General features: G+C 42.1%; 1 protein-coding gene across 3 annotated transcripts in view; it reads right to left on the minus strand.

The window, feature by feature from the left end:
- Positions 1–25498, minus strand: part of TTC1 (tetratricopeptide repeat domain 1) — a 52510-nt gene extending 27012 nt beyond the window's left edge. For 2 of the 3 annotated variants that reach the window (XM_003934756.3, XM_074390293.1), the window contains exons 1-3: positions 25418–25489; positions 23654–24012; positions 631–691 (exon numbers count right to left, since the gene is read on the minus strand). In XM_003934756.3, coding sequence (XP_003934805.1) covers positions 631–691; positions 23654–23983 — 391 coding nt within the window. In that variant the 5' untranslated portion in view covers positions 23984–24012; positions 25418–25489. Of the gene's footprint in view, positions 1–630; positions 692–23653; positions 24013–25417 lie in introns of all 3 variants that reach the window. The other variant, XM_010345333.3, reaches the window with a different exon arrangement.
- Positions 25499–26434: the final 936 nt, after the last annotated feature.

The following is a 26434-nucleotide window of genomic DNA, read 5'->3' on the forward strand; positions in this document are numbered from 1 at the left end:
GTGAAATCCCATCTCTACTAAAAATACAAAAATTAGCTAGGCATGGTGGCATGTGCCTGTAATCCCAACTATTCAGGAGGCTGAGGCAGAAGAATCACCTGAACCAGGGAGTCAGAGGTGGCAGTGAGCTGAGAATGGCCACCACATTCCAGCCTGGTGACAGAGTGAGACTCGGTCTCAAAAAAAAAAAAAAAAAGAAACAGCAACTAAAGGAAGGACAGGCAACCCTAGGCCATACCAGAGCAGTCAGGCCTGCTTTTACAGCACCACAGCAAGCGAGGAGTGGGGACCGTGGTTTTTACAGAAATGCAGCACACAGCCTTTTGACATTCCAGGTTAGTATTTTCCAAAGCAAGAGCTAAAGAGTTTTACCCCTGATTCTAGATTAACAGATAGTGAATTACGGAAAGACTATGCATGTGCCAAGAGACAAATGGTAATTTGTCACAATCAGATGAATAATTTGGCCTAGTAAAAAATCCAAAATGCGAAGGTACTGAGAAGCAACACTGTATTGTGAAGTCTGGTTTTGCTAGTAGTTTCCAAATGTTCTTTGGGGTTTCTTCACAGACTCTACGACAGGATGAGGCATCAAGGTGACCAGATCATCAGTGCTGAAAGTCACCTTACCTCCTTTCTTAAACTGTTCATTTCCCTCCTCCTTTAGTCTAGTGCTCTCTTCTCTTCTTTTCTGAAAGAGATCGGAGAATTACATAATTTCTCACAATATTATTGTTAGTAAACAAAAAGGTCAGCTTTCTTTACACACAAGTCCATTTAAAAGGCAATAATCTGACTTTTAAGCACTTGGATCAGTTTCACCTAAACCTTGCACAGCGACAGAGAAAAAAACACATGACCATTGGGCTGATTATCAACTGCATTCTTGATGTTTAAAACAAAGAACAGTTTTCTTGGCATATCCTTTGCTTTCTATGTTTCTTCTATCTTTTGCATGGAATGATAATTCTAGTATCACTTAATATCTACTTACTCAGAAATGAAACTAAATAACATACCCACCGGTGTGCGTACCAGTGTAAATTCAAATTTTAGCTTCTACTACTTACAGTTATGTGACTTTGGACAAGTTTCAGAACCTTCCTGAGCCTCAGTCTCTTCATTTCAAAAATGAAGCTTTAATAGTTTTATGGACTACTGTTTAATGGATTAATATAATAATATATGTAAAGCTGCCCATACAGTGACTAGTAAATAAGGGCTTAATAAATAAGCTATTATTTTCTGTGAAGTAAGTACTTTAATCCTTATAGCTATAAGAACCCTTCATGTGGTTTGTGTCATGAAGGAGACATAGTATGCTGGGAGAGCACATTCGTGGGGACAATACCGTTGGCAGGTTAACACATGAAAATGTGAAGAAACCGAAATCAATCTTTTCTTAGCTTCTTCAAACAACTCAGAAACTTGCACAGATGGTTAAAAACTCACCAAACACAAAGGATGAGAGAATGTTATTCTGCAAAGCAAAGCAGACACGTGCTGAGTGTGTGCACTTTCTTCTGGAACATCTTAACAATATTAATTGGCACTAGCCAAACTAGCAGAACAGTCTGTCTGCCTGACATCTTTTCACAGTGTTTTAAAACAAAAACACAGAGACCCCCAAAACAGAGAATACCCCAAAGTTCCTTTCTTTTTTTGGGGGGGAGGGGGCTTTCTTCCTTCTTGAAGCTTCTGATTAAGTAATTTCAAAGGGAGGAAATAAATTTGCAGGGAATTTCATACACAGGAGAAGCCTGGAATCTAAACAACTGGTCCTTTTAACATTAGAAACTGATATGGTCTGTGTCCCTACCCAACTATCCCCATGGGTTAAGGGAGGGACCTGGTGAGAGGTGATTGAATCATGGGTGCAGTTCCCCCATGCTGTTCTCATGACAGTGAGTTCACTCTCACCAGAGCTAATGGTTTTCGAAAGTGTCACACTTTAAAACAATCGGCTTCCCCTTCACTTTCTGCCATGATTGTAAGTTTCTTGAGGCCTCTGGAGCCATGTGGAACTGTGAGTCAATTAAACCTCTTTTGTTTATAAAGCACCCAGTCTCAGGCAATTCTTTTTTTTTTCTTTTGAGATAGAGTCTTGCTCTTGTTGCCCAGGCTGAAATGCTATGGTGTGATCTCAGCTCACTGCAACCTCCGCCTCCTGTGTTCAAGCAATTCTACTGCCTCAGCCTCCTGAGTAGCTGGGATTACAGGCATGTGCCACCATGCCCAGCCAATTTTTGTATTTTTAGTAGAGACGGGGTTTCTCCATGTTGGACAGGTTGGTCTTGAACTCTTGACCTCAGGTGATCTGTCCACCCTGGACTCCTAAAGTGCTGGGATTACAGGTGTGAGTCACCACACCTGGCCACAGGCAATTCTTAACAGCAGTGTGAAAATGGACTAAGACAGAAACCAAAGTAAAAATATTCTTTCTCTGGAAAAGAGTTGTCAATGTTCTATTGATGAGAACAGGGTATTTCCCAAATGTCTTATTATCACACTGTGGATTAAACAGAGCACTTAATTTTTTTTTTTTTTTTTTTTTTTTTTTTTAAGAAACCTCAATAAAGAAACTAAAAGGTAAGTACTATGTGCCAGACACACAGCAGGCACAAGTAGCAATTCATTTTAAGATATAACATATCTGAGGGAATAGCTATTCTAGAGGAATTCAGAAAAAAGAAAATATAAGAATATGGCCATATTTACCTAGTACTACTCATAAGAAAGATGCTTGGTTTGTAATGATCTCTGCTGTATTGATTACGATTACAGGATGCAAGCAAAAGACTATCTTAAGCAAAACATTTTAGGGGGCAGGTTTACTGGAAAGAGATCACAGAATCAATGGGAAGCTTAAAGGATAGGCTTAGAAAGCAGGTGGAACTTGGCTGGGTGCGGTGGCTCACACCTGTAACCCCAGCACTTTGGGAGGCTGAGGCGGGCAGATCATAAAGTCAAGAGATCAAGACCATCCTGGCTAACACGGTGAAACCCCATCTCTACTAAGAACACACACAAAATTAGCTGAGTGTGCTGGTGTGCGCCTGCAGTCCCAGCTACTTGGGAGGCTGAGGCAGGAAATTGCTTGAACCCAGGAGGCGGAAGTTGCAGTGAGCTAAGATCGTGCCACTGCACTCCAGCCTGGCAACAGAGCAAGATTCCATCTCAAGAAAAGAAAAGAAAAGAAAAGAAAAGAAAAGAAAAAAGCAAGCAAGTGGGTGGAACTCAAGGACACCCTGTTAAGAATGCCTGAGTATCTTTCAGTGAAAGAATTGCCAAGACAGGGCTGCAATGCTAATTTGATAGCAAATCAACTCCAACCACTCCGTTATCTTTGCTTCATTCAATCTAGATTCAAGGTCTTGGTCAGAAGCATCTAATATACCAAGCACAGATCACAAGCCTTGGTTGTCAGAGGATGAAGTGAGAGACATGGAGTACTGCCACTCAACAAGATTATAACACAAAAGAATTCCTTCAAATAGGAAGGGGTGTTGGAAACCAAGACAACATAGCAAATTCAGTTAACGGTTGTTTTAAAAACACATTCTTTAGAGAGGGGTTAACTCATCAAGTTATTAAAGTTTAATGCCCATCCTTTAAAAATTTCAATTTCTGGCCGGGCGCAGTGGCTCAAGCCTGTAATCCCAGCACTTTGGGAGGCCGAGGCTGGTGGATCACGAGGTCAAGAGATCGAGACCATCCTGGTCAACATGGTGAAACCCCGTCTCTACTAAAAATACAAAAAAGTAGCTGGGCGTGGTGGTGCGTGCCTGTAATCCCAGCTACTCAGGAGGCTGAGGCAGGAGAATTGCCTGAACCCAGGAGGCGGAGGTTGCGGTGAGCCGAGATTGCGCCATTGCACTCCAGCCTGGGTAACAAGAGCAAAACTCCGTCTCAAAAAAAAAAAAAAAAAAAAAAAAGAATTTCAATTTCTTTAGCATTAACTGTAAATCTCAAGCTACTCTCTCATCTATAATCTTCTCTTCAGAGCCAACTCATTAGGAATGTTCTGTGAACACAGATGAATCACTTAGATTGCCAGATCAGGCTCTTGTAAAGTAAGTGTGTGTGTGTGTGTGTGTGTGTGTGTGTGTGTGTGTGTGTGTGTGTGTGTTCGTGTTTTAAGAGACCAATCATTCTTTGGTGAATTTATAACATCAAGTTCCCAATGGGCAAAGTCAACACTCAAGTATCCAGAAAGGAATTGGTGATAAGGGCCAGCCTGAGTAGCCAGCTCGAGAAATACTTTATTTTCAGAGACAGGGTCTCCTTCTGTTGCCCAGGCTGGAGTGCAGTGGCACCGTAAGAGTTTACTGTAACCTTGAACTCCTGGGCTCAAGCAATCCTTCTTAGTAGCTGGGACTATAAGCACCACCATTCCCGAGTAATTTTTTTCTACTTTTAGTAGAGATGGTGTCTTACTGTATTGGCCAGGCTAGTCTTAAATTCCTGGGCTCAAGCAATCTTCTCAGCTCAGCCTCCCAGTGTGTTGGGATTACAGGTGTGAGCCAGTGTGCCCAGCACTCATCTTGCCTTTATAACTTGAAGGACTGAAAGTTGAACTAGCAAAGCAAAAGGCTCTAGAATGTAATTCTGAATTTAATTATTCATTTTTTTTGAGACAGAGTCTCACTCCATCACCCAGTCTGGGGTGCAGTGGTGTGATCTTGGCTCATTGCAACCTCTGCCTCCCAGGTCTGGGGTGCGGTGGTGTGATCTTGGCTCACTGCAACCTCTGCCTCCCAGGTTCAAGTAATTCTCATGCCTCAACTTCCTGAGTAGCATGTGCCACTACACCCGGATAATTTTTTGTATTTTTAGTAGAGATGGGGTTTCCCTATGTTGGTCAGGCTGGTCTTGAACTCCAGGCCTCAAGTGATCCGCCTGCCTCAGCCTTCCAAAGTTCTGGGATTACAGGTGTGAGCTGAGGCCAATTATTCTAAGCAAGGCATTCCACTGTTTGAACTGATAAATCACAACCCAGTGGCCCACTGAGTAGTAAACACTGAAAAAGACCTGCCACTTCCTTCTCCACAGATTGTGCAAATTAAAGAGTAATGCAATTATCAGTATCATTCTGAACATCTCCTTGGAAACAGCTAAAAATAGCACATTGAGGAGAAAGTTGAACTATTTCCCAGCTGTGCCAAGACAGAATTGATGATCCCAGTACAAAGACTGGAATTTTTTTTCTGCTTAATATATTCTTTCTCCAAAGGAAGACAGGTATATAGTACAATATTACTGGAATCCAAGGATAGATATGACAGCGTATATAGGTCTTCCTTAGCGTGCTAAGTACCAGAAGCATTCACACACACATGAGCCGGCAGTGCTGATATTCTGCAGCACCATCAGGGGAAAATCTTTCCAGGTTCTGTTCTATGAACAGAAGCTTCTAATATGGTTACAGCCCTCACACACCTCCACAATGCCTGTTAACACATTCCAGAGAGGCCTCACAGGGAAACATCCAACCTTGAATTTTACGTCCATAAAAATGGAAACCAAGAAATTTTATAGGACTCTTTACTCAGTATTCTTCCCCATCACTGAAAACTTAGGGGGAACAGTGACATTATCCTGCACTGTAAATCACAGGAATGCCAAGGAAAACCCCAAACAGACAATGCTCTCAATGAATGGAGTTTATTTGAACAGTTACTATCACCATTGTAAACTTCTCAACTTGGTATTCAAAATTCATTTCAATCGCTTCTCGGCCTTTTGGCTAAGATGAAGTGTCAAAATTTGTTTCAACTATACCGGTATAGTGCTTCACCACTAAAAATCTGCTGTCACATACATTAGCTCACTTGTTTTTCAAGACAATTCTGAGAGGTGAGCATGGTGGTCTTGACTCATTTTACAGATGAGAAAAATCAAGATTCAGAAATCTCTTGTTCACACTACATCAAGCTTTTATTCCAACCTTCTCAACTTATGCAACACATGTCCTCTCTGCTAGACGGTCTGATCTCACTATCGTCTCTCAAAGCTGACCATGCTTATACCTCATTCCATCTGTTTGCTTCTATGCCCCCACCTTGTCCTTCCATGGAATAACTTCCATATCCTCCTTCCAACTCCTCAACACCAAATTTTCTGTGGTTTTCAAAGTCTAGGACAAACTGTATCTCCTCCCTGGGGCCGCTTTTCACTTCTTTTCCCACATGGTCTTTCTTTGAATGCAGACTGTACATACTGCTTTTAATTTTGTAATTCAATTCTGCCCTACAGATTGTTTTAAATTATAAAAACAATAAAAGCACTGCAAAAAATTTGGAGTGTTACTTAATGCTTAAATGGCTTCATGTGTTGCAGAGTGCTTTTTGGCCCTCAGATGTGGGCAGAGGAGGCTCCCGTCAATGCCCTCCTCTGGCTGGCCCTACCCATATCCCATATGGCCCTTTAAAACCATGCTCCAGGTACTGAGTTCTCTAGGATTTCTAGTTCAAGCCTCCCAAGCCTACTTGCAGGATTTGCATGGGCATTTTACCTGGGTTTATTCTCCCAAGGGTGCACTTACAGGTTTACATAATATTCCAGGTGTAGTATTCTGTACTTTGCCTACCCTATATCTGTCTGTATTTCAAAGAAGTCCTAGATAAATTTTCACTTATTTATTTATTTAAAGACAAAATCTCGCTTTGCCACCCAGGCTAAAGAAATCATGTCTCACTGGGGCCTCAGCCTCCTAGGCTCAAGTGATCCTCCTACCTCAGCTTCCCCGGTATCTGGGACCACATGTGCACACCACCACACCTGGCTAGTTTTTTTTTTTTTTTTTTGGAGAGCTGGGGGCCTTACTATGTTGCCTAGGCTGGTCTTAAACTCCTGGGCTCAAGTGATCCTCCCACCTTAGCCTCCCAAGGTGCTGAGATTACAGATGTGAGCCACCCCTCTTGACGGAGTCTTGGATTCTTTTAGTGTGTAACAACGTTTAGAAACAAAGATCTGGGTGTTAGCATGTTCACTGTTACTAGGGTGTTACTGCTTTTAGGCCGTCTCAGTGAAGAAACCCAGGAAATACATCTTAAACAAAATGAAATCCTTATGAGTCCAAAGAACACATACAAATGAAATCCAAAAACAGGATTCTTCCTCACATTCCTCCAAAGTGAAAACTCTGGTTCTCAGAATAGCAACTTTATTAATTTGCTCCTTCCTACAATAAATAAAGAGTTTCAACCCTGCTATATAAATCTCATTACCACCAATGAACCTACTATGTAAAGTTCAAGGTTTCGCTGCAGTCAGAGTCTGTGTCCAAAGTTAATGGAATTATCTTTCCTATATATTCAATTCATTATTGTTATGCTAATTTGTTTCTGCTTACGGTCAATTTTAAGGCTTAGCTTTTTTCCTCATCCTTTCTAATTCTACTTTTTGAAAATAAAAAAAATATTTACACAGTTCAAAAATAGGTGGAATTTCTGATGTGCTGAAGTAAGGAGGTTGCCAAATCCTCTTCCCTAAAGCCAACTATAAAACTGGACAGGCCGGGAGCAGTGGCTTGCACCTGTAATCCCAGTACTTTGGGAGGTCGAGGTGGGCAAACTACCTGAGTCAGGAGTTTGGACCATTCTGGGCAACATGGCAAAACCCTGTTTCTAGCAAAAAGCCAAAAATATAAGCCATGTGTGGTGGTGTGCACCTGTGGTTTCAGCTACTCTGGCGGCCAAGGTGGGAGGATCGGCTGAGCCCAGGAGGCTGAAGCCATGATTGTACCAGTGCACTACAGCCCAGATAATTTTTAGTGTTTTAGTAGAGATGGGGTTTCACCATGTTGACCAGAATGGTCTCGATCTCTTGACCTCGTGATCCACCCGCCTCGGCCTCCCAAAGTGCTGGGATTAAAGGCGTGAGCCACCACGCCTGGCCTAAAAATGACTTTTAAAAGATCTTCAAAGTTCTGTTCTAGACCTGAAATATTTTATGGTCTATGCTCATTTAAAGTGACTTAATAGCTATAGTCAACAGTTCCTGATTGCTTTTATGTGCTAGTCATTTAATCCTTATGATCCCACTTTACGCCAAGTTAAATGATGGAGCTAGAACAGATCTAACTACGCCAAGTTAAAATGATGGAGCTAGGACAGATTTAACATTTCCAAGTTCATGTTTTTAGGTGAGGTGGTGCACACCTATAGTCCCAACTACTTGAGGGACAGAGGTGGGAGAATCGCTTGAGTCCAGGAGTTGCATGGGCAATGAAGCTAGACCCTGTCTTTTAAACAAAACAAACCACAAAGTTCATACTCTTAACCACAAGACCGTACCATCTTTCACAGATGTGGAAATAACTATCTGAAGGAAGTAGAACTGAGTGAGGCACAGAAACTGCTGCAAAAAAGTGAACACAGAGCTTACATGTTTCTTAGTCCTAAGGAAAAAGTTGCTTCTGACTCCCTTGCTGTCAAGAACTAGGGCATTTGAGAAGAGGGTGACACTGCTCCAAAACATGGCATTCAGTTCCAGAGCTCTGACCTACAGTCATTTTGAGACCTATGTTAAAAATAAATCTCACTGGGTGTGGTGGATAACACCTATAATCCCAGCACTTCGGGAGGCCAAGGAGGATGGATTGCTTGAGCTCAAGAGTTTGAGACCAGCCTGGGCAACATGGCGAAACCTTGTCTTTACTAGAAATACAAAAATTAGGCTGGGCACAGTGGCTCATGCCTGTAATCCCAGCACTTTGGGAGGCCGAGGCAGGTGGACTGCCTGAGGTCAGGAGTTTGAGACCAGCCTGGCCAACATGACGAAACCCTGTCTCTACTAAAAATAGACAAAAAAAAAAAAACAAAACCAACAACTAGCTGGGCATGGTGGTGGGTACCTGTAGTTCCAGCTTCTCGGGAGGGAGAGGCGGGAGAATGGCTTGAACTCAGGAGGTGGAGCTGAGATCATGCCACTGCGCTCCAGCCTGGGTGACAGAGTAAGAAAACCACACACAAGAAAGCCCCCAACCTTTGGGCACTGCCATAGCTACTACTGATCCTGGAACTGCCACAGACATTTGGTTTAATGATTTGGCAAAGTACTGTCCTCTACCACCACAGGGGCCAGAGCTCTGCCTCCAAACTGTCCTCCCTTCACAGGGCCAAAATTTGAAGACTGGTTATTGTAACTGCCAAAATCACTGTGGCTTCCATCACCTCTGAAATTGCTTCTATCATCACCAAATCCATTAGAGCCACTGCCACCGTATCTACAACTGCTGCTGCCAGTAAAGCCTCCATGACCAAAGTTGTCATTCCCACCAAAACCAGTCCCACAACCATGACCAAAGTTTGCAGAACCTTGGCTGGATGAAGCACTAGCCATGTCTTGTGGCAACAGAACCTTCCTTACTTCACACACGGTACAGCATCTCCGAATGACAGTCTTATCCATGAAGCACGAAGTCATGGTTGTCAAGGTTACAAAAGCAAAGCCCCTCTTTCTGCCACTGCCTCAGTGACTCATGATTTAAATCACTTCAATTTTTCCATACTGTTCAAAATAATCTCTTAGGTGGTGTTATTCAGTGTTTTCTTTAATGCCACCAACAAGGATGCTTTTTACGGTTAAGTGAAAACCTGGTCTTTGAGATCTCGAGACAGCTCTCTTTGGTTTCACAGCTCTTCCATCCACCATGTGCTTTGCATTCAAGGCTGCATCCACCTTTTCCACAGTGGTGTAGATGACACACCCAAAGCCCCTGGAGAGCTTGGGGGAATAGACAACTCACAAAAAATAATATAAACATGGCTCTCAAATATATGAAAAAATGCTTTAACTTACTAAAATTAAATAAAGGTAAATTAAAATAATACTGAGATATCATTTCTACCTCAGACTGGCAAAAAGGAAAGGGTGTAACACATACTATTGGCGAGGCTGTGGGAAGCAGGCCATCTCAACTGCTGCCAGTGAGGATACAAACTGGTACAACCTTCTGAAGAGTGAAGTGACAATTCTTAAGAAAACTGCATATACATCTACCAGTTTTTAAAATGTTTAAATATTATTATTTAAAAAATACAGACAGTGTTTTACTACATTGCCCAGGCTGGTATCGATGTCCTGGCCTCAAGCAATCCTCCTGCCACAGCCTCCCAAAGTGCTGTGGATTATAGGCATGACCTAACACACCCAGCAGGGGTTTTCTTTTTAAAAAAGAGACAATTTCTTGTTATGATTCCCAGGCTAGCCTTGAACTCCTGGGCTCAAGCCATCCACCCATCTCAGCCTGCCAATTACCTGGTACTACAGGAACACCGTATCCAGCTGTACCTACCTTTTAACCCACAAATCCCATTTTTAGGAACCTACTCTGAAGATATATTTTCAACAATATAAAAACACAAGATTATTCATTGCAGCAGTGTTTGTAATGGCAAATAGTGGAAATAATCTAAATGTTCATGAATACAAGTAGTTGGAAAAATGAAGATACTACCATATAATGAAGTATTATTCAGCTGGAAGAAAAGAATTCATAAGATCTCTATGAACTGATATTGTTATTTCCAGGATATACTGTTAAGTGAAAAAAATTAAAAGTATAATAAAGTATCTGCAATATTCTATCCCTCATGTATAAAAAAGGAATATAAGAAAATATATCTACACCTGCTCATTTGTACAAAAGAAACAGGGTAGACAGAGCAGAAACTCAAGACTGACTGGTTACCTACAGGAGGTGGGTGGGAAAGAGGAAGAAAGAATGGGAATAAGGCAGTAGGGATGAAGAGCGCATAATATTTCTTGAGTATATTGTTTTGTATAACTCTAGGAGAACCACAGTTATGTTTTCGTATACCCCCAAATAAACAATTAAAATAAACCAGGATGTAAGAAGAACTCAAAATGGAGTACAAATACTAACAAATAAACTATATTAAACACTGATGTTGTTAGGGAAAAAAAAAACATCTAACCTAAGTATCTCTCTAATTATCTCACCCAAGATGTTAACTATAAAGAGAAATATGCTATAATTACTTTACAGTGAAGAAGGCAGATGATCAAGGTTAACATCACCAGTAATAAGACATACCACCACACACCCCCAGATAAGATGCACTAAGAAGGGGACATCATTTCTGTAGTATTCTTGACAAAAACACATATCTTTAGTTAAATCACAAACATACACACAAATCAGACAAACCCAAACTGAGGGACATTCTATAAAATAACTGCATATTCTAAGGATGTAAAAGACAATGGAGGATGGGTACAATGGTGTATGCCTGTAATCCCAACACTTTGGGAGGTCAAGGTGGTAGTGTCACTTGAGCACATGAGTTTGAGACCAACCTGGGCAACAAAGCAAGATCCCATGTGCTAAAAAAAAAAAACAAACAGAAATAGTTGGGTGTGATGGCAAGCGCCTGTGGTCTCAGCTATGAAAAAGGCTGAGGCAGGAGGATCACTTGAGCCCAGGAGTGTGAGGCTGCAGTAGGCGGTGATCATACCAGTGTGCTCCAGCTTGGGCTACTGTCTTAAAAAAAAAAAAAAAAAAAAAAAAAAGGCAAAGGAACTATCATCAGCTAGAGAAAACTAGGGCAATATGAAAACTAAATGCAATGAGGGATAGTGAACTGGATGCTGGAACAAAAATGACGTTTGTGGAAAATGTGATGAAATCTGAATAAGGTCTGTAGTTTATAGTGTTGTAATAATGTTTATTTCCTGGTTTTGATAATTGCACTATGGCTATGTAAGCTGTTAAAATTGAGGGGAGCTGGAATCTCTTTTTTGCTACTTTCTTTTTTTTTTTTTGAGACAGAGTTTCGCTCTTGTTACCCGGGCTGGAGTGCAATGGCACAATCTCGGCTCACCGCAACCTCCGCCTCCTGGGTTCAGGCAATTCTCCTGCCTCAGCCTCCTGAGTAGCTGGGATTACAGGCACGTGCCACCATGCCCAGCTAAATTTTTTGTATTTTTAGTAGAGGCGGGGTTTCACCATGTTGACCGGGATGGTCTCGATCTCTTGACCTCGTGATCCACCCACCTCGGCCTCCCAAAGTGCTGGGATTACAGGCTTGAGCCACCGCGCCCGGCCTATTTTTTGCTACTTTCTAAAAAATATTATTTCAAAAATAAAAAGTTAAAATGAAACTCTCCACCCGGGAAATAGGTTTTATCTTTCAAGAGCTAAATACAATCTCCAGTAAGGACTTTAAACTCCTACCTCAGTAACGACAGTTTTTCAACATACTTATGGCATATAATGTGCAGGCACTGTGCTAATGCACAAAGCACAGAGAAGGCTCTACCCATCGCCTCCCCCACACTTACATGCTAACTACAGTATACTGACAAAACACTAAACTACCTATAATATAAATGTAAGTATAGTTACATGTCTCCCTAGCTGAACTATACATTTCTTGTCAGAGGAAATCCTATTCTTCAATAAAACTCCAGCCTGGGCAACATAGCAAGACCATGTCTCTACTAAAAATTTAAAAAAATTAGTTGGGTGTGGTGGCTCATGTCTGTAGTCCTAGCTACTTGAAAGGCTGAGGTGGGAGGATCACTTGAGCCTGGGAGGTGGAAGTTGCACTGAGCCACAATTGCACTACTGCACTCCAGTCTGGGCAACAAAACAAAACCCTATCTCCAAAAAAAAGAAAAGAAAAAAAAGAAAGCCAATTCTGCCTAATTTTTCTTTTTTTTTAGTTATAGTTTTGCTTTGTTGCCCAGGCTGGAGTGCAGTGATGTGATCTCAGCTCACTGCAACTTCTGCCTACCAGGTTCAAGAGATTCTCCTGCCTCAGCCTCCTGGAGTAGCTGGGATTACAGATGCATACCACCATACCAAGCTAATTTTTTATATTTTTAGTAGAAATGGGGTTTTACTTCATTGGCCAGGCTGGTCTTGAACCCAGCCTCAGGTGATCTGCCCACCTAGGCCTCCCAAAGTGCTGGGATTACAGGTCTGACCCACTGTGCCTGGCCACTTTTGCCTGTTAATTGCGGGTACTAACAAATATCTGCTGAATGAATAACTCAATTTCCTGAATCTGTAGCATAGGTGGGTTAATTTTCATTTAACTGAAAAAGAAATAAGGGTGGAAACTATTACAAGTGTCCTTTCTGAATAAAATTAGCAAATCAAGGATTTAAACATTATAAAGTGCTTTGTATAAAGAAGATATTCTATAAAGAAGCCAAATTATTTTCTTTATTTTTTATTATACCCAACATACTCAAGACAAATTACTTTAAATACTAGTTAGGATGAAAAATGGTATACTAATATTGCTAAGTGAAGATGCTTCCTGTAAAGCAAATATCCATTACTTGGCTATAGTCTTACCTTGTAATTTCCTATTTTGTAACATAGTACTCCTATCTGCTTAGATTACCTATACTACATTAGATGTCTGATTCCACAGCTGTGTAACTCATTCAATGAGCTAAAACTCGTAATACTTATTATGTTCCTGACATTGTGCTAAGAGCTGCAAATGGATTAATTTGCTTGCTTAAAATATTAGAGGTAGCTTGATTTTAAGTTTTTAATGGACAACAATAAAAACCACCCTCCAAAAAAACCAAAAATCCAAGCTAGAGAATTTCAACTGATATAATTTAAAATCCTGGTGTAGCATGGCAAAATGTTAGAAAATGCTCCTATAGTCCCTTATGAATAAGCCACTCTTCAACAGACTACAATGCAGCGGCTGAGCAGGATATTTCTTTCTCTTTTTTTTTTTTTTGAGACGGAGTCTCACTATGTTGCCAGGCTGGAGCACAGTGGCTCGATCTAGGCGCACTGCAACTTCCGCCTCCCGGGTTCAAGCAGTTCTCCTGCCTCAGCCTCCTGTGTAGCTGGGATTACAGGCATGTGCCACCACACCCAGCTAACTTTTATATTTTTTAGTAGAGACAGGGTTTCACCATGTTGGCCAGGATAGTCTCGATCTCTTGACCTCATGATCCACCCGCCTCGGCCTCCCTAAGTGCTGGAATTACAGGCGTGAGCCACCACGCCCGGCCTGAGCAGGATATTTCTTTTACTTTACCTCAATGAATATATACACTTGACTTGGAGCTTACAAGTGTATATCCCATCTATCATTATTAAATAGTAAAAACTTGCATGAAATACATTTAAACAATAATCTCATAATTAAATAACCGTATGGTAAGCATCTGCGCAACAGATAAACAGGGAGAAACCAGGACTCCTAGGTCCGTATTATAAATCTATCAGCAGCTCTCTGCTGCCCTCTGCAGCTATGTGAAGTAATTGCTACAAAATAAGACAGCATACACTTTATGCCAAGCTCAGTATACTCAGAGATCACAGTATCCAGAGATCAATCACTGGGGTAAAAGAGAGAGTAAAGAGAGCTACACACTTGCTCAACTACTGGAAAATGAAGGCACATGCAACAAAACTTCTGCTTTAGTCTTATCTAGGTGAGACGAGAAAACCACACTTGGAATGCAAATATTGGAAGGTCTAGGCTAGGGATACCAGTTCTGCAAATTATTCTGAAGGGAATTCCTTATTAAAATATAAGCTTTTGGTTTTGTTTTCTTTGAAATCAGACATCACTTGCTTTACATACAAAAAGACACATCTGTTCTTTCCACAAGTCACCTTTACAGGTCCTCTAGGGAGGCATGAGAGGATCTTTAGATCTAAGCCACAGTTAGAACCTGCCTCTCATTAGGTATTATCTTTCTGAGGAAAAAAATGACTGATCTATGAGGAATGAATCTCGGAAATAGTTCCCTGTTTCTTAAGTCAGAAAATTCTATTTCCCAAAACTCAATAGAAATAAATTTTCTATAACAGGACTGCTTAAATTTGGCCCAGTAAGTTGCTTTTATGCCTTGATCAACGGACGTAAAAGAAACCCTCCTGTTCAGTTCTTCAATGTTGGATGCAGCCAGCGTACCGGTTAGGTTAATAGTTCTTGTTCTGGAAGCTTAGTCGTCTGTGTCCAACTGGGTCTGTTTCCCATGGTGTGGCCACTGTTCTTCCTATATTGAAATTACCTGGGAGGGTTGCTAACAAGGCAGATGCCAGGTTGTCACCTCACAGGTCTGTGGTATCAGATACTTCTCAGGTTTTGCATGGTTAATATATTTCCTGTGATACTTGGGCACAATAAAGTCTGGAAACCACTGATCTACATGAAGTGACCTTCCTTAATAAACACAGGAAATACTGAACGTCATTTTAACTTTTCTACCAGCAAATAATGTAAACACACCTAACTTCCAAATGTTTTAGGGCAGTGGTTCCCAACCTTTTTGGCCCCAGGGACTGCTTTTGTGGGAGACCATTTTTTCCACAGATGGGGGTGGTAGGGGAAGGGGTGTTCGCAATTACATTTATTATGTAATTTATTTCTGTAATTATTACCCTGTGATATATAATGAAATAATTATACAATTCACCATAATGTAGAATCACTGGTAACCCTGAGCTTGTCTTCCTGCAACTAGATGGTCCCAGCTGGGGGTGATGGGAGACAGTGATAGATCATCAGGCATTAGTCATAAGAAGCATGCAGCCGAGATCCCTTGCATGTGCAGTTCACAATAGGGTTTGCACTCCTATGAGAATCTAATGCCACCACAGATAGGACAGGAGGTGGAGCTCAGACAGAAATGCAAGTGATGTGGAGCGGCTGTCACCACAAATGAAGCTTGGCTCACTAGCCTGCTGCTCACCTCCTGCTGCGTGGCTGGATTCCTAACATGTACCAGTACATGGCTGGTGGGTTGAGGACCACTGTTTTAGAGCAAGCATTATTTCCTCTGGTTTAAACTCAGGATCAAGCCAGGCAGGGTGGTTCATGCCTGTAATCCCAACACTTTGAAAGGCCAAGGGAAAAGGCCTCTACAAAAATAAAAATAAAGAAATTTGGGATCAGAAATCTAAGTTCCTTTCAGGATTTGATTCAATCATTTGCTGACAGCATTAAGTCCAACAGTGGTAACTCTAAGAAGTAAGTAAAAATGACAACCTTGCTTCCAAAGGATGCCCATTAGAAATGAAAAAAAAAAAAAAAAAAAAAAAAAGGAGGCCGAGGTGGGCGGATTACTTGAGGTCACGAGTTTGAGTGAGCCTGGCCAACAAGGTGAAAAACCATCTACTAAAAATACAAAAATTAGCCAGGCATGGTGGTGGGCAACTGTAATCCCAGCTACTTGGGAGGCTGAAGCAGGAGACTCATTTGAACCCGGGAGGTGGAGGTTGCAGTGAACCAAGATCATGCCACTATGCCCCAGCCTGGGCGAGAGCAGAGTGAAACTGTCTCAAAAAAAAAAGAAAAGAAAAACAAGAAATGAAAGAAAAGGGAAACAACAAAATCAGAAAGGTTGCTCATGAAGCTAACAGAAATATGCAGGCCACTATGGAAGAAGTTCCTGAAAACTTTCTGGAAGCAATCAAGAAAGTATTCCCTGCAAACACATCCACAGCCACAACATTGATTAGGTTATAAAATGATAAAACACGGTGGCAGAAACATGGAAATCCCAAAAGATTAAGTAACGTGGAATTCAGGAAAAATGACAGAGATAGGGAAGAGACTGAAATATAACTTCCGTTCTAAACTGAAACTTCTAAGCTTTGATAATGGTTCCCAAAGAGAAAATGACCTTAAAAGAATAATTCTTAACACTTTCAGAGCCTAACGTTTTTTTTTTTTTTTTTTTTTTTTTGAGGCGGAGTTTCACTCTTGTTACCCAGGCTGGAGTGCAATGGCGCGATCTCGGCTCACCGCAACCTCCGCCTCCTGGGTTCAGGCAATTCTCCTGCCTCAGCCTCCTGAGTGGCTGGGATTACAGGCACACGCCACCATGCCCAGCTAATTTTTTGTATCTTTGGTAGAGACGGGGTTTCACCATGTTGACCAGGATGGTCTCGATCTCTCGACCTCGTGATCCACCCGCCTCAGCCTCCCAAAGTGCTGGGATTACAGGCTTGAGCCACCGCGCCCGGCTGAGCCTAACGTTTTAAAATACCAGATACCATATATTCAGAGTCCACGTTCACCAAACAAGCAATTTTTGGATCCCTTATGTGTACATGTAAATGAATGACATTTGCAAACAACTAGTGAAAGGGAGCAAACCCACTGAAATGACTAAATCTGCATTTTGGCTTACAAAGAAAAAACGTTTGTTTGCAGGAAAGAATGAAATCACCAGAACCTGGATGAGTTCAAAGTTCCTTCATCTTCTTCATATTAATAAAGGTATCACCATCTATCCAGTAGCTGAAGCCAAGGCATCATTCTGATGTCTCACTCCGTCCCGCCAATTGAATCCACTGCAATGTCTTGTCAGCTTTACCTCTGAAATATATCCCGAAATCACTCACTTCTCTTCAGATCCACAGTTCAAGCTATTATCATCTTTGCCTGTGTTACTGCATTAGACCCTAACTGGTCTCAAATGTTCCACTGACGTCTCTCCTCCATCCTCATACCCTCCATTCTCTGTATAAGAACTGGAATTCTCTTATTCTCTTATTAAAATGTAAATAACTTCCGTCCTCTCCCTGGCTTAAAACTATCCATCTGTTTCCTTCTGCACTTGGAATAAACTTCAAATTCTTTACCATGGCTTGGGAACTGTCCCATAATCAGACACTTGCCTACTATCAGCCCACTCTTTTCCCTAATCATTATGCTTCAGACATTGGCTCTTACATTCCTTGAACATGCCAATACACCAAGCTTGTTGTTACTTAGGGCCTTTATTGAGCTGTTCTCTTTGTCTGCAATGCTTCCCTCTCAGACTGTCACACACTTGGCTGCTCCCAGTGCCACCTACCCCCACCCCCAAATCTCTACTGAAAGGCCATCTCTCCAGAGAGGCTTTCCTGACCAGCCAATCTAAAGCAGTCCTCTCCACCTGTCTTAGTCCATTCAGGATGCTATAACAAAATAACACAGACTGGCTAATTTATAAATAATAGAAATTTCTTTTGCATGCCTCTAGGGGCTGGAAATTCCCAGATCAAGGCACCAGCAGATTTGGTGTCTGGAAAGGGGCTTGTTCCCTGCTTCAACATGGTGCCTTCCTTCTGCATTCTCACTTGGTGGAAGGGGAGCAGAAGGGCCAAACAGGTTCCCTCAAGTCTTTTATTGGCATACTTTATAAGAATACTAATTCTTCCAATCACCTCCTAAAGGCTCCACTTCTCAATACCACACATTGAGGTTTAAGTTTTGACACGAATTTTGGAGGGAAACATTCAAACCATAGCACCATCCTTCCAACCCCAGCCCTGCATCACTTCATCTTAACACTTTGTCCTTATTCCCCAATGAGAGAACAGAAATCCTCTCTGTCTTGTTCACCACTGTATCGCTCAAGGCCTCAAGCAATGCCTGGTGTGTAGAAGAAATGGAAATATTTCTTGAATAAATGTGAGGAAAAAAAAAATTCTGTAACTTGTAAGGCCAATTATTGGCTCTCCTTGGGGAGATAAAGATGCTATTCATTCAACAGCTATTTAATGAAGGAAGACTGTGCCAACCCCATGACAGTGGCCCTCAAGCCTCAGCATGTGCATATGAATTACTTAGGAATTTTACACAAGGCCTAAGAAACTGCACTGTGACAAGCAGTCCATAAAAGGTGACTTTCTTATGGAATCAATACCAACATTCTGCAGTATGTGCCATAGGTCCTAATACTATAAACACTCACTATGGTCTGAATGTATCCCCCATCCCGAAATTAATGTTGAAACCTAATCCCCACCGTGTTGGTATGAAGAGATGGGGACTTTGGGGATGTGATTAAGTCATAAGGGCTCCATTCTCATGAATGGATTAGTGTCCAAATAAAAAGGGTTGAAGAAAGCTGCCCTGCCCCTTCTGCCAGGTGAAGACATAAAAGGTGCCATCTGTAAGAAACAGGCCCTCACCAGGCACTGAAATTGCTGGCACCTTGATCTTGGACTTCTCAGTCTCCAGAATTATGAGCAATACATTTCTATGATTTATAAATTATCGAGTCTAAGGTATTTTTTAAATAGAAGTTCCAGCAAACGAAGACAGCATTTTTGTATCATATTATTACTGTAATTCTCATCTGCTGCTACACCTGTCCTTCACCTAGCCAAGCCTCTCAGAACCAATTATTTGCTTCACATATCTAATACATCTCAAATGTCAGGTAAAATTCCGTTCCTGTGGGTAGTCATGTCTACGTTTAAGTTTTCACAGATAGTTAAGATTTACTGCTGACGTAAACACACAATACTATAAACACACTATACTCTCATTGACAGCTTTTCTTGTTTTTACCAAATCTTAACTGCTTTCCTCCTCAATTACTCTTGATTTATGAGTCCTGCTGAGAAGTGACACTACATTTGAGCCTGAATTATCTTCCCAGCCATAGGACAAGTGAAGTTAGCTTGATTAACAAACTTTGGCTAATGTTATTTAGTTGTGTCCAATGAGAAACCTTTCATAATACATAGACCCTATTAGAACCTATACGGAATAGCACTTCTTTCCCAAATCCTCAGAGGTCAGCTTTACGTGATTTTGTGGTAGAGCATACACTACGGTTGTAAATAATCTATTTTTATTTAATTTTATTCTTAAAATGAAATAATATAGGCTTACTGTAAAAAAAGGCAAATATTACAAAACTGCATTACATATAAATTAAAATTCCCTAATAATCACACCTCTTAAAGTTACTCACGGCTTATACTTTGGTGTATACCCTTCAAATTTGTAAGTATAAACATATTTTCACATAGGTTTAGTTTTAACTTAAAAAAATCTCATCACTGTTCTATAACCTGATTAATTAACTTGACATTATATTACAGGCAGCTTCCCATGCCCACAATTTATCTTTTTAAAAATTTTCTTAAAAACTGTTTATTTATATTTATTGAGTGAGACAGCACCTTACTCTGTCACCTAGGCTGGAGCACAGTGTCGCGATCTCGGCTTACTGCAACCTCCACCTCCTAGGTTCAAGCAATTCTTGTGGCTCAGCCTTCTGAGTAGCTAGGACTACAGGTGCCACCATGCTGGCTAATTTTTTGATTTTTAGTAGAGATGGGGTTTCACTACGTTGGCCAGGCTGGTCTTGAACCCCTGGTCTCAAGTGGTCTGCCTGCCTTGGCCTCCGAAAGTGCTGAGATTATAGGAATGAGCCACCTCACCTGGCCAAGATTTTTTTTTTTTTTTTGAGACGGAGTTTCGCTCTTGTTACCCAGGCTGGAGAGCAATGGCGCAATCTCGGCTCACCGCAAACTCCGCCTCCTGGGTTCGGGCAATTCTCCTGTCTCAGCCTCCTGAGTAGCTGGGATTACAGGCACGCACAACCATGCCCAGCTAATTTTTGTATTTTCAGTAGAGACAGGGTTTCACCTTGTTGACCAGGATGGTCTCGATCTCTTGACCTCGTGATCCACCCGCCTCGGCCTCCCAAAGTGCTGGGATTACAGGCTTGAGCCACCGTGCCCGGCTACCTGGCCAAGATTTTTAACAACTGTACTGTATGCTACATAAATATAACAACAGAATTTAAATAATACTCTGGGAAGAACACATTTTTTCTCTCCTAATATACCCTCCCAATAGTTCTGACACCAGATGTGAGTTTTTTCCATACTCAACAATTCTCCAATGGATATCCTATAATTCAATTCAGTTCTGACACTATATCCGGATAGACAGGGTCTGATCCCATAGGTTAAGAGTTTAGTCTCACAAGACTGGCCCCACTTCAGACACTAATCACATGACCCAGGTTGTAACCCGTGATTCTGACTGACTGGTTAGCACAAGGTTCTTACCACCCCTCCTTGGGTTTGATAATTTGCTAGAATGGCTCACAGAACTCTGGGAAACACTTTACTTGCACTTACTAGTTTATTATGAAGGATACAGAACAGCCAGGTGAAGAGACACACAGGACAAGGTAATGGAGAAGGAGTGCAGAGCTGCCATGCCCTCTCTGGGTACCACCCTCTTAACACCTCCATGTGCTCACCAACCTAGAAGCTCATCAGATTTCTTATTCAAGAGTTTTTATAGGCCAGGCGTAGCAGCTTACAGCTGTAATCCTAGCACTTTGGGAGGCTGATAAGGGAATATTGCTTGAGCCCAGCAGTTTGAGACCAGCCTGGGCAACATAGTGAGACCTCATTTCAAATACAAACAAAACTAGCCAGATGTCGTGGCAGGTGCCTATGGTCCCAGCTACCTGGGACACTGATGTAGGAAGATTGCTTGAGCCCAGGAGGTCAAAGGCTGCAGTGAACTATGATCGCACCTCTGCATTCCAGCCTGAGCAACACAGCGAGATGGCTCAAAACACGAAAAGAAAAAAGTTTTTATGGAGCTGAATCTCCATCCAGCACTTGCCCTCTTCCTTTCCTGCAGTTTGGTAGGTGGTGCCAAAAGTTCCAACCCTCTAAACCTCCAATCACTTGGTCTTTTTGATGACTGGTCCCATCCTTAGGCTATTGATAGGCTACACCCTAAAAGTTATCTCATTAGGATGAACTCAGGTGTTATCAAAAGGGATGCATTAAGAATAACAAAAGATAAAACTATCGCAAAATTCCAAGGGTTTTAGGGGCTTTGTAACAGGAACCAAGGACAAAGACCAAATATATTTACTACACTACAAATACCCTGTTTAACATTGTCTAGCTTTCTAAAATTATGAATGATGCTGCAACACATCTATGTATATATATTAGTGCATATTTCTAATAATTTCCTTGAAATAAATGACTACAAGAGAATCAGCGTTAATGCTGTCGTGTCCAGTATGATAGTTACTAGGCACATATGACTATTTTAATTAAACTTATTTATTCATTTTGAGACAAGGTCTCACTCTGTTGCACAGGCTGGAGTGCAATGGCATGATCATGGCTCACTGCAGCCTCAAACTCCCAGGCTCCAGGGATCCTCTTGCCTCAGCCTCCTGAGTGGTGGGGCTATAGGCTTGTAAACATGTGGTTATTATTTTTTTTTAAAAGGCTTTAAAAAAAATTTAATGAAAAAATTTTTTTTGGAGAGGCAGGGTCTCACTATGTTGCCCAGGCTGGTCTCAAACTCCTGGGCTCAATAATCCTGCAGCCTCAGCCTCCCAAGTGCTGGGATTATAGGAATGAGCCACCATGCCTGGCCCATGTGACTTTTTACGTTCACATAAAGCTAACTGATTTGATAATGAAAAGTGCCAAGGAGAGAGGAAAGAGAAGACGCTCCTTCCCACCCCAGGACCTTCCCACCGCCCACTGTTAGGCTTAGGCTGCACGTTTATGATCTCAACTCATTATGAATGTATCACAACCTGTTCAGTGAGTAAGCTTCTTAGTGGCCGAAACTACAATCTTTTTTTTTTTTTTTTTCTCCGAGACGGAGTTTTGCTCTTGCTACCCAGGCTGGAGTGCAATGGCGCAATCTCGGCTCACCGCAACCTCCGCCTCCTGGGTTCAGGCAATTCTCCTGCCTCAGCCTCCTGAGTAGCTGGGATTACAGGCACGCGCCACCATGCCCAGCTAATTTTTGTATTTTTAGTAGAGACGGGGTTTCACCATGTTGACCAGGATGGTCTCGATCTCTTGACCTCGTGATCCACCCGCCTCGGCCTCCCAAAGTGCTGGGATTACAGGCTTGAGCCACCGCGCCCGGCCCGAAACTACAATCTTGTTCAAGTTCTTTGTAGACAAACTCAAGATATTACAGTAACTCTCCATAGACTACCTAGCTTGTGCAAGCAGAAGGAAGTAGGACAGGAGACGTCTCCAAAAGTGAAGGCCTGCCCAGTGATGGGTGTAGCCCCAGAGTAAAGAAGGAGTCTGTACATTTTATTAGTTTATCTGCTTTGTAGAAAGACAGATGTTTTTGTTATTACATTCTACATTATACTCTGGCTTTGGAATCAAACAGATTTGATTTGAGAATTAGTTTCGCAATTCATTAGGTTTTTGATTTTGGGCTAGTTACTTCTTCACCACTCTAAGCTGTTTCCTTATGGGAAATACTAAGTGTGTATATCATAGGTATGTTGTGAAAATCAACAAAAATTCAAGTAACATTTTAAGTCAGTGGATGGCACATTGCAGGCTTTCAACAAACAACAGCTAGCTGTAATCAAATACTATTACGTTCCTCAAGCCCTCTGCAACCCAAACTCCACCAAGATATTCAGGCAGTCATATTTTGCTAACAAGGGATAAGCATAAACAGGAAATGTTCATAAGCATAAATGTAGCATAAATATAATGTGGCATAAACATAAAAATGTTCATTACAGAAATTTCAGCAGCCAACCACAGGAAAGGTCATAATAGAAAACTAAAAAGTATATATATTTTGAAAATAATGAAACAAAAGGACTGTTATGTTACAGACTCCTGAAGTATAAGATGAACATAGAATTCAAGGTTCACAGAAAAAAATGAAAATTTCTTTGCTAAGCAGTCACACTCAGTGCTTCCCTGTCATGCTACTGATTTATCTCAGATTCATCACTACTCAAACAATAAGGTGACGAAGGGGTAAGTTATTCTTCACCACAGATGCAGTGGTCTAGGATGTAGTACCGACCACATTATTTTAAAATGCAGTGTAAGTAGCAGATCTTCCACAATAAACAAAATACTTACCTGTTTCTCTTCATCTGACATGTTTTTTTCCAGTTCTATTAGGTATTCTTCATCTAGTTCACAGGAATTCACATCTTCATTAGCTTTGTTCTCAACCTTGCCTGCGCCTGCCTCCTCCTCAAATGAGGCACTGCAGTCATGAAAATACTCCTCTTCTCCCTGGTCCTCCTGGAGATGGGCCTCATCATCCCTGAGCGGCTTACTCTGGGAATGCCGATTTTTGGGATCAGGAACTGGAGGGCCAGCACACTCGGCTTCCTGAGTATCTGTAACCTTCAAACCATTGAACAGATCCTCTGGAACCCTACAGTTCTCTGACTTCTCCCCCATGCTGCCCAGTGAGGGAGGTGACGCTAAAGCTGGGGGAAAACAAAACAAAACAACTGCTAGGTAATGGTGCTCATATTTTTAAAAGTTCTGTTTCAAACCCAAACAAACCTCTGCATCACAGCCAAAAAACACCCTAACCTCATTTCACTGGAATTCATTATTTAAAAATATAGCTTATTGTAAGTAATAATTATGTCAAACGTCATTTTAACTGACACCCCTTTCCTGGTCAAATCTGGTACTAGAACTTTTTTTTTTTTTTTTTTTGAGACATACTCTCACTCCGTCACCCAGGCTGGAGTGCAGTGGCCCGATCTCAGCTCACTGCAACCTCTGCTGCCCGGGTTCAAGCAATTCTCCTGCCTCAACCTCCCGAGTAGTTGGGATTACAGGCAACTGCCACCGTGCCCGGCTAATTTTTGTAGTTTTAGTAGAGAGAGGGTTTCACTATCTTGGCCAGGCTGGTCTTGAACTCCTGATCGCGTGATCCACCCGCCTGGGACTCCCAAAGTGCTGGGATTACAGGCTTGAGCCACCGAGCCTGACCCAGAACTTCTTATAAGCAACAAAAGAAGCCGTTTTCAATGTGACTCTTCCATGTTCCACTGCTCGCGTTCTGTTCGGAGAGCAAAAATTAGGCAGAAACTAAAACAGTGACAAGGAAAAGGAAGCAACTCTAATCTCCATTCAGAATGAATAACCAAGGCATGAGCAAGAAATTACAATCCGTCTTTTTAGCACCACCGCAGGAAGCCCAAGAATACGCTTCTAGTAGACCTCAAAATAAAATCCGTGCCAAAATTGTGTTCACTTTAACCCAAATGCGTGTGGTAGAGCCCACGCAGCTTACAGTGGAAGGGGAGCCCTGGCGCAGGTGACTCTAATCAGGATCACCATGGGGGTCAGAGTCAGGCATCAGAAAGAGTGACTGTGAACCTCAGCAGCCAAAGAGAACATTAGAGATGCTTTAGAAAAGACCACGGCTCAGAACCTTACCAGACTCTGATTTATTAGTGTGGCGTCAAGCAAGAACATCAGTTTTTTTTTTTTTTTTTAAGCCTCCCAGGTGATTCTAATGTGCAGCCAATTGCGAGCCACTGCTGTAGAAGCTGAGTCAGACCATCAGCAGTTAGAGATTTGCAAAAATGTAAACTGCTCTAGTCGCAGCAAAACCACGCCAACGACCCTTGTGTCACGACAGGAGTCCGAATTCGCCCTAATTTGTTCCAAGAAAACTTAAAAACCAGCAAGATGTTAATACGGAGACGTCGCCTCCACAGCAATGTCTTGTTTTTCTTTGTTCACAGGTCTACTAGAAGAACACAGGAGTTTGAACTCCTAGGATTAGCGAAGTGACGCCTCGCGCTTCCCAGCAGATTATTCCCTAACTTCGTTCCTAGCAGCCAAGACGCTTAGACCCACGGGGTTACTCACAACCTTTCAGCTTCTCCGGTCTCCTCCTTCTTAGCCTCCGAGATCCTCTACTTCCGCTCAGTCAGGCGCACTTCCGTCTATGACGACTAATGGCATCGCTACTGGCAAAGCATCCTGGGAAATGTAGGGGAAATTCTCAGGGAGGAAAGGCACCGTCGCTGTCTGACGTCATTGTACGGAGTGACATTTGAGAGAAGGTTGCCATGTTGGGTTACGGCAAGACTCCGCGTTACTCTGCACAAGAGGGAAAAAAAGGACAAAAAGAAGTCTATCCCTGGCCGGGTGCGGTGTCTCAAGCCTGTAATCCCAGCACTTTGGGAGGCCGAGGCGGGTGGATCACGAGGTCGAGAGATCGAGACCATCCTGGTCAACATGCTGAAACCCCGTCTCTACTAAAAATACAAAAAATTAGCTGGGCATGGTGGCGCGTGCCTGTAATCCCAGCCACTCAGGAGGCTGAGGCAGGAGAATTGCCTGAACCCAGGAGGTGGAGGTTGCGGTGAGCCGAGATCGGGCCATTGCACTCCAGCCTGGGTAACAAGAGCAAAACTCCGTCTCAAAAAAAAAAAAAAAAAAAAAAAAAAAAAAAAAGTCTATCCCTGTGGTGTTGGTCTCTCTTTCTTTCTTTCTTTCTTTCTTTTCTTTCTCTTTCTTTCCTTTTTGAGACAGTCTCGGTCTGTATCCCAGGCTGGAGTACAGTGGCGCAATTACAGCCTCGACTCACTACAGCCTCAACTTCCGGAGCTCAAAAGATTCTCTTGCTTCAGCCTCCCTAGTAGCTGGGACCTCAGGTGCGCGCCACCATGCCCGGCTAATTTTTTGTATTTTTAGTAGAGACGGAGTTTTACTGTGTTGCTCAGGCTGGTCTTGAACTCCTGGGCTCAAGCAATCCCCCCTCCTTGGCCTCCCAAAGTGCTGGGATAATAGGCGTGAGCCACCGCGCCCGGCCCATTTTTGTTTTTTAAAGGCTAGCCAAGTGAAGCAGTGAGACTGGAGAAGAAATAAAAAAGATCTGTA

The sequence above is a fragment of the Saimiri boliviensis genome, chromosome 20 (genome assembly GCF_048565385.1).
Source record: "Saimiri boliviensis isolate mSaiBol1 chromosome 20, mSaiBol1.pri, whole genome shotgun sequence".
In the NCBI taxonomy this organism is placed as follows: Eukaryota; Metazoa; Chordata; class Mammalia; order Primates; family Cebidae; genus Saimiri; species Saimiri boliviensis.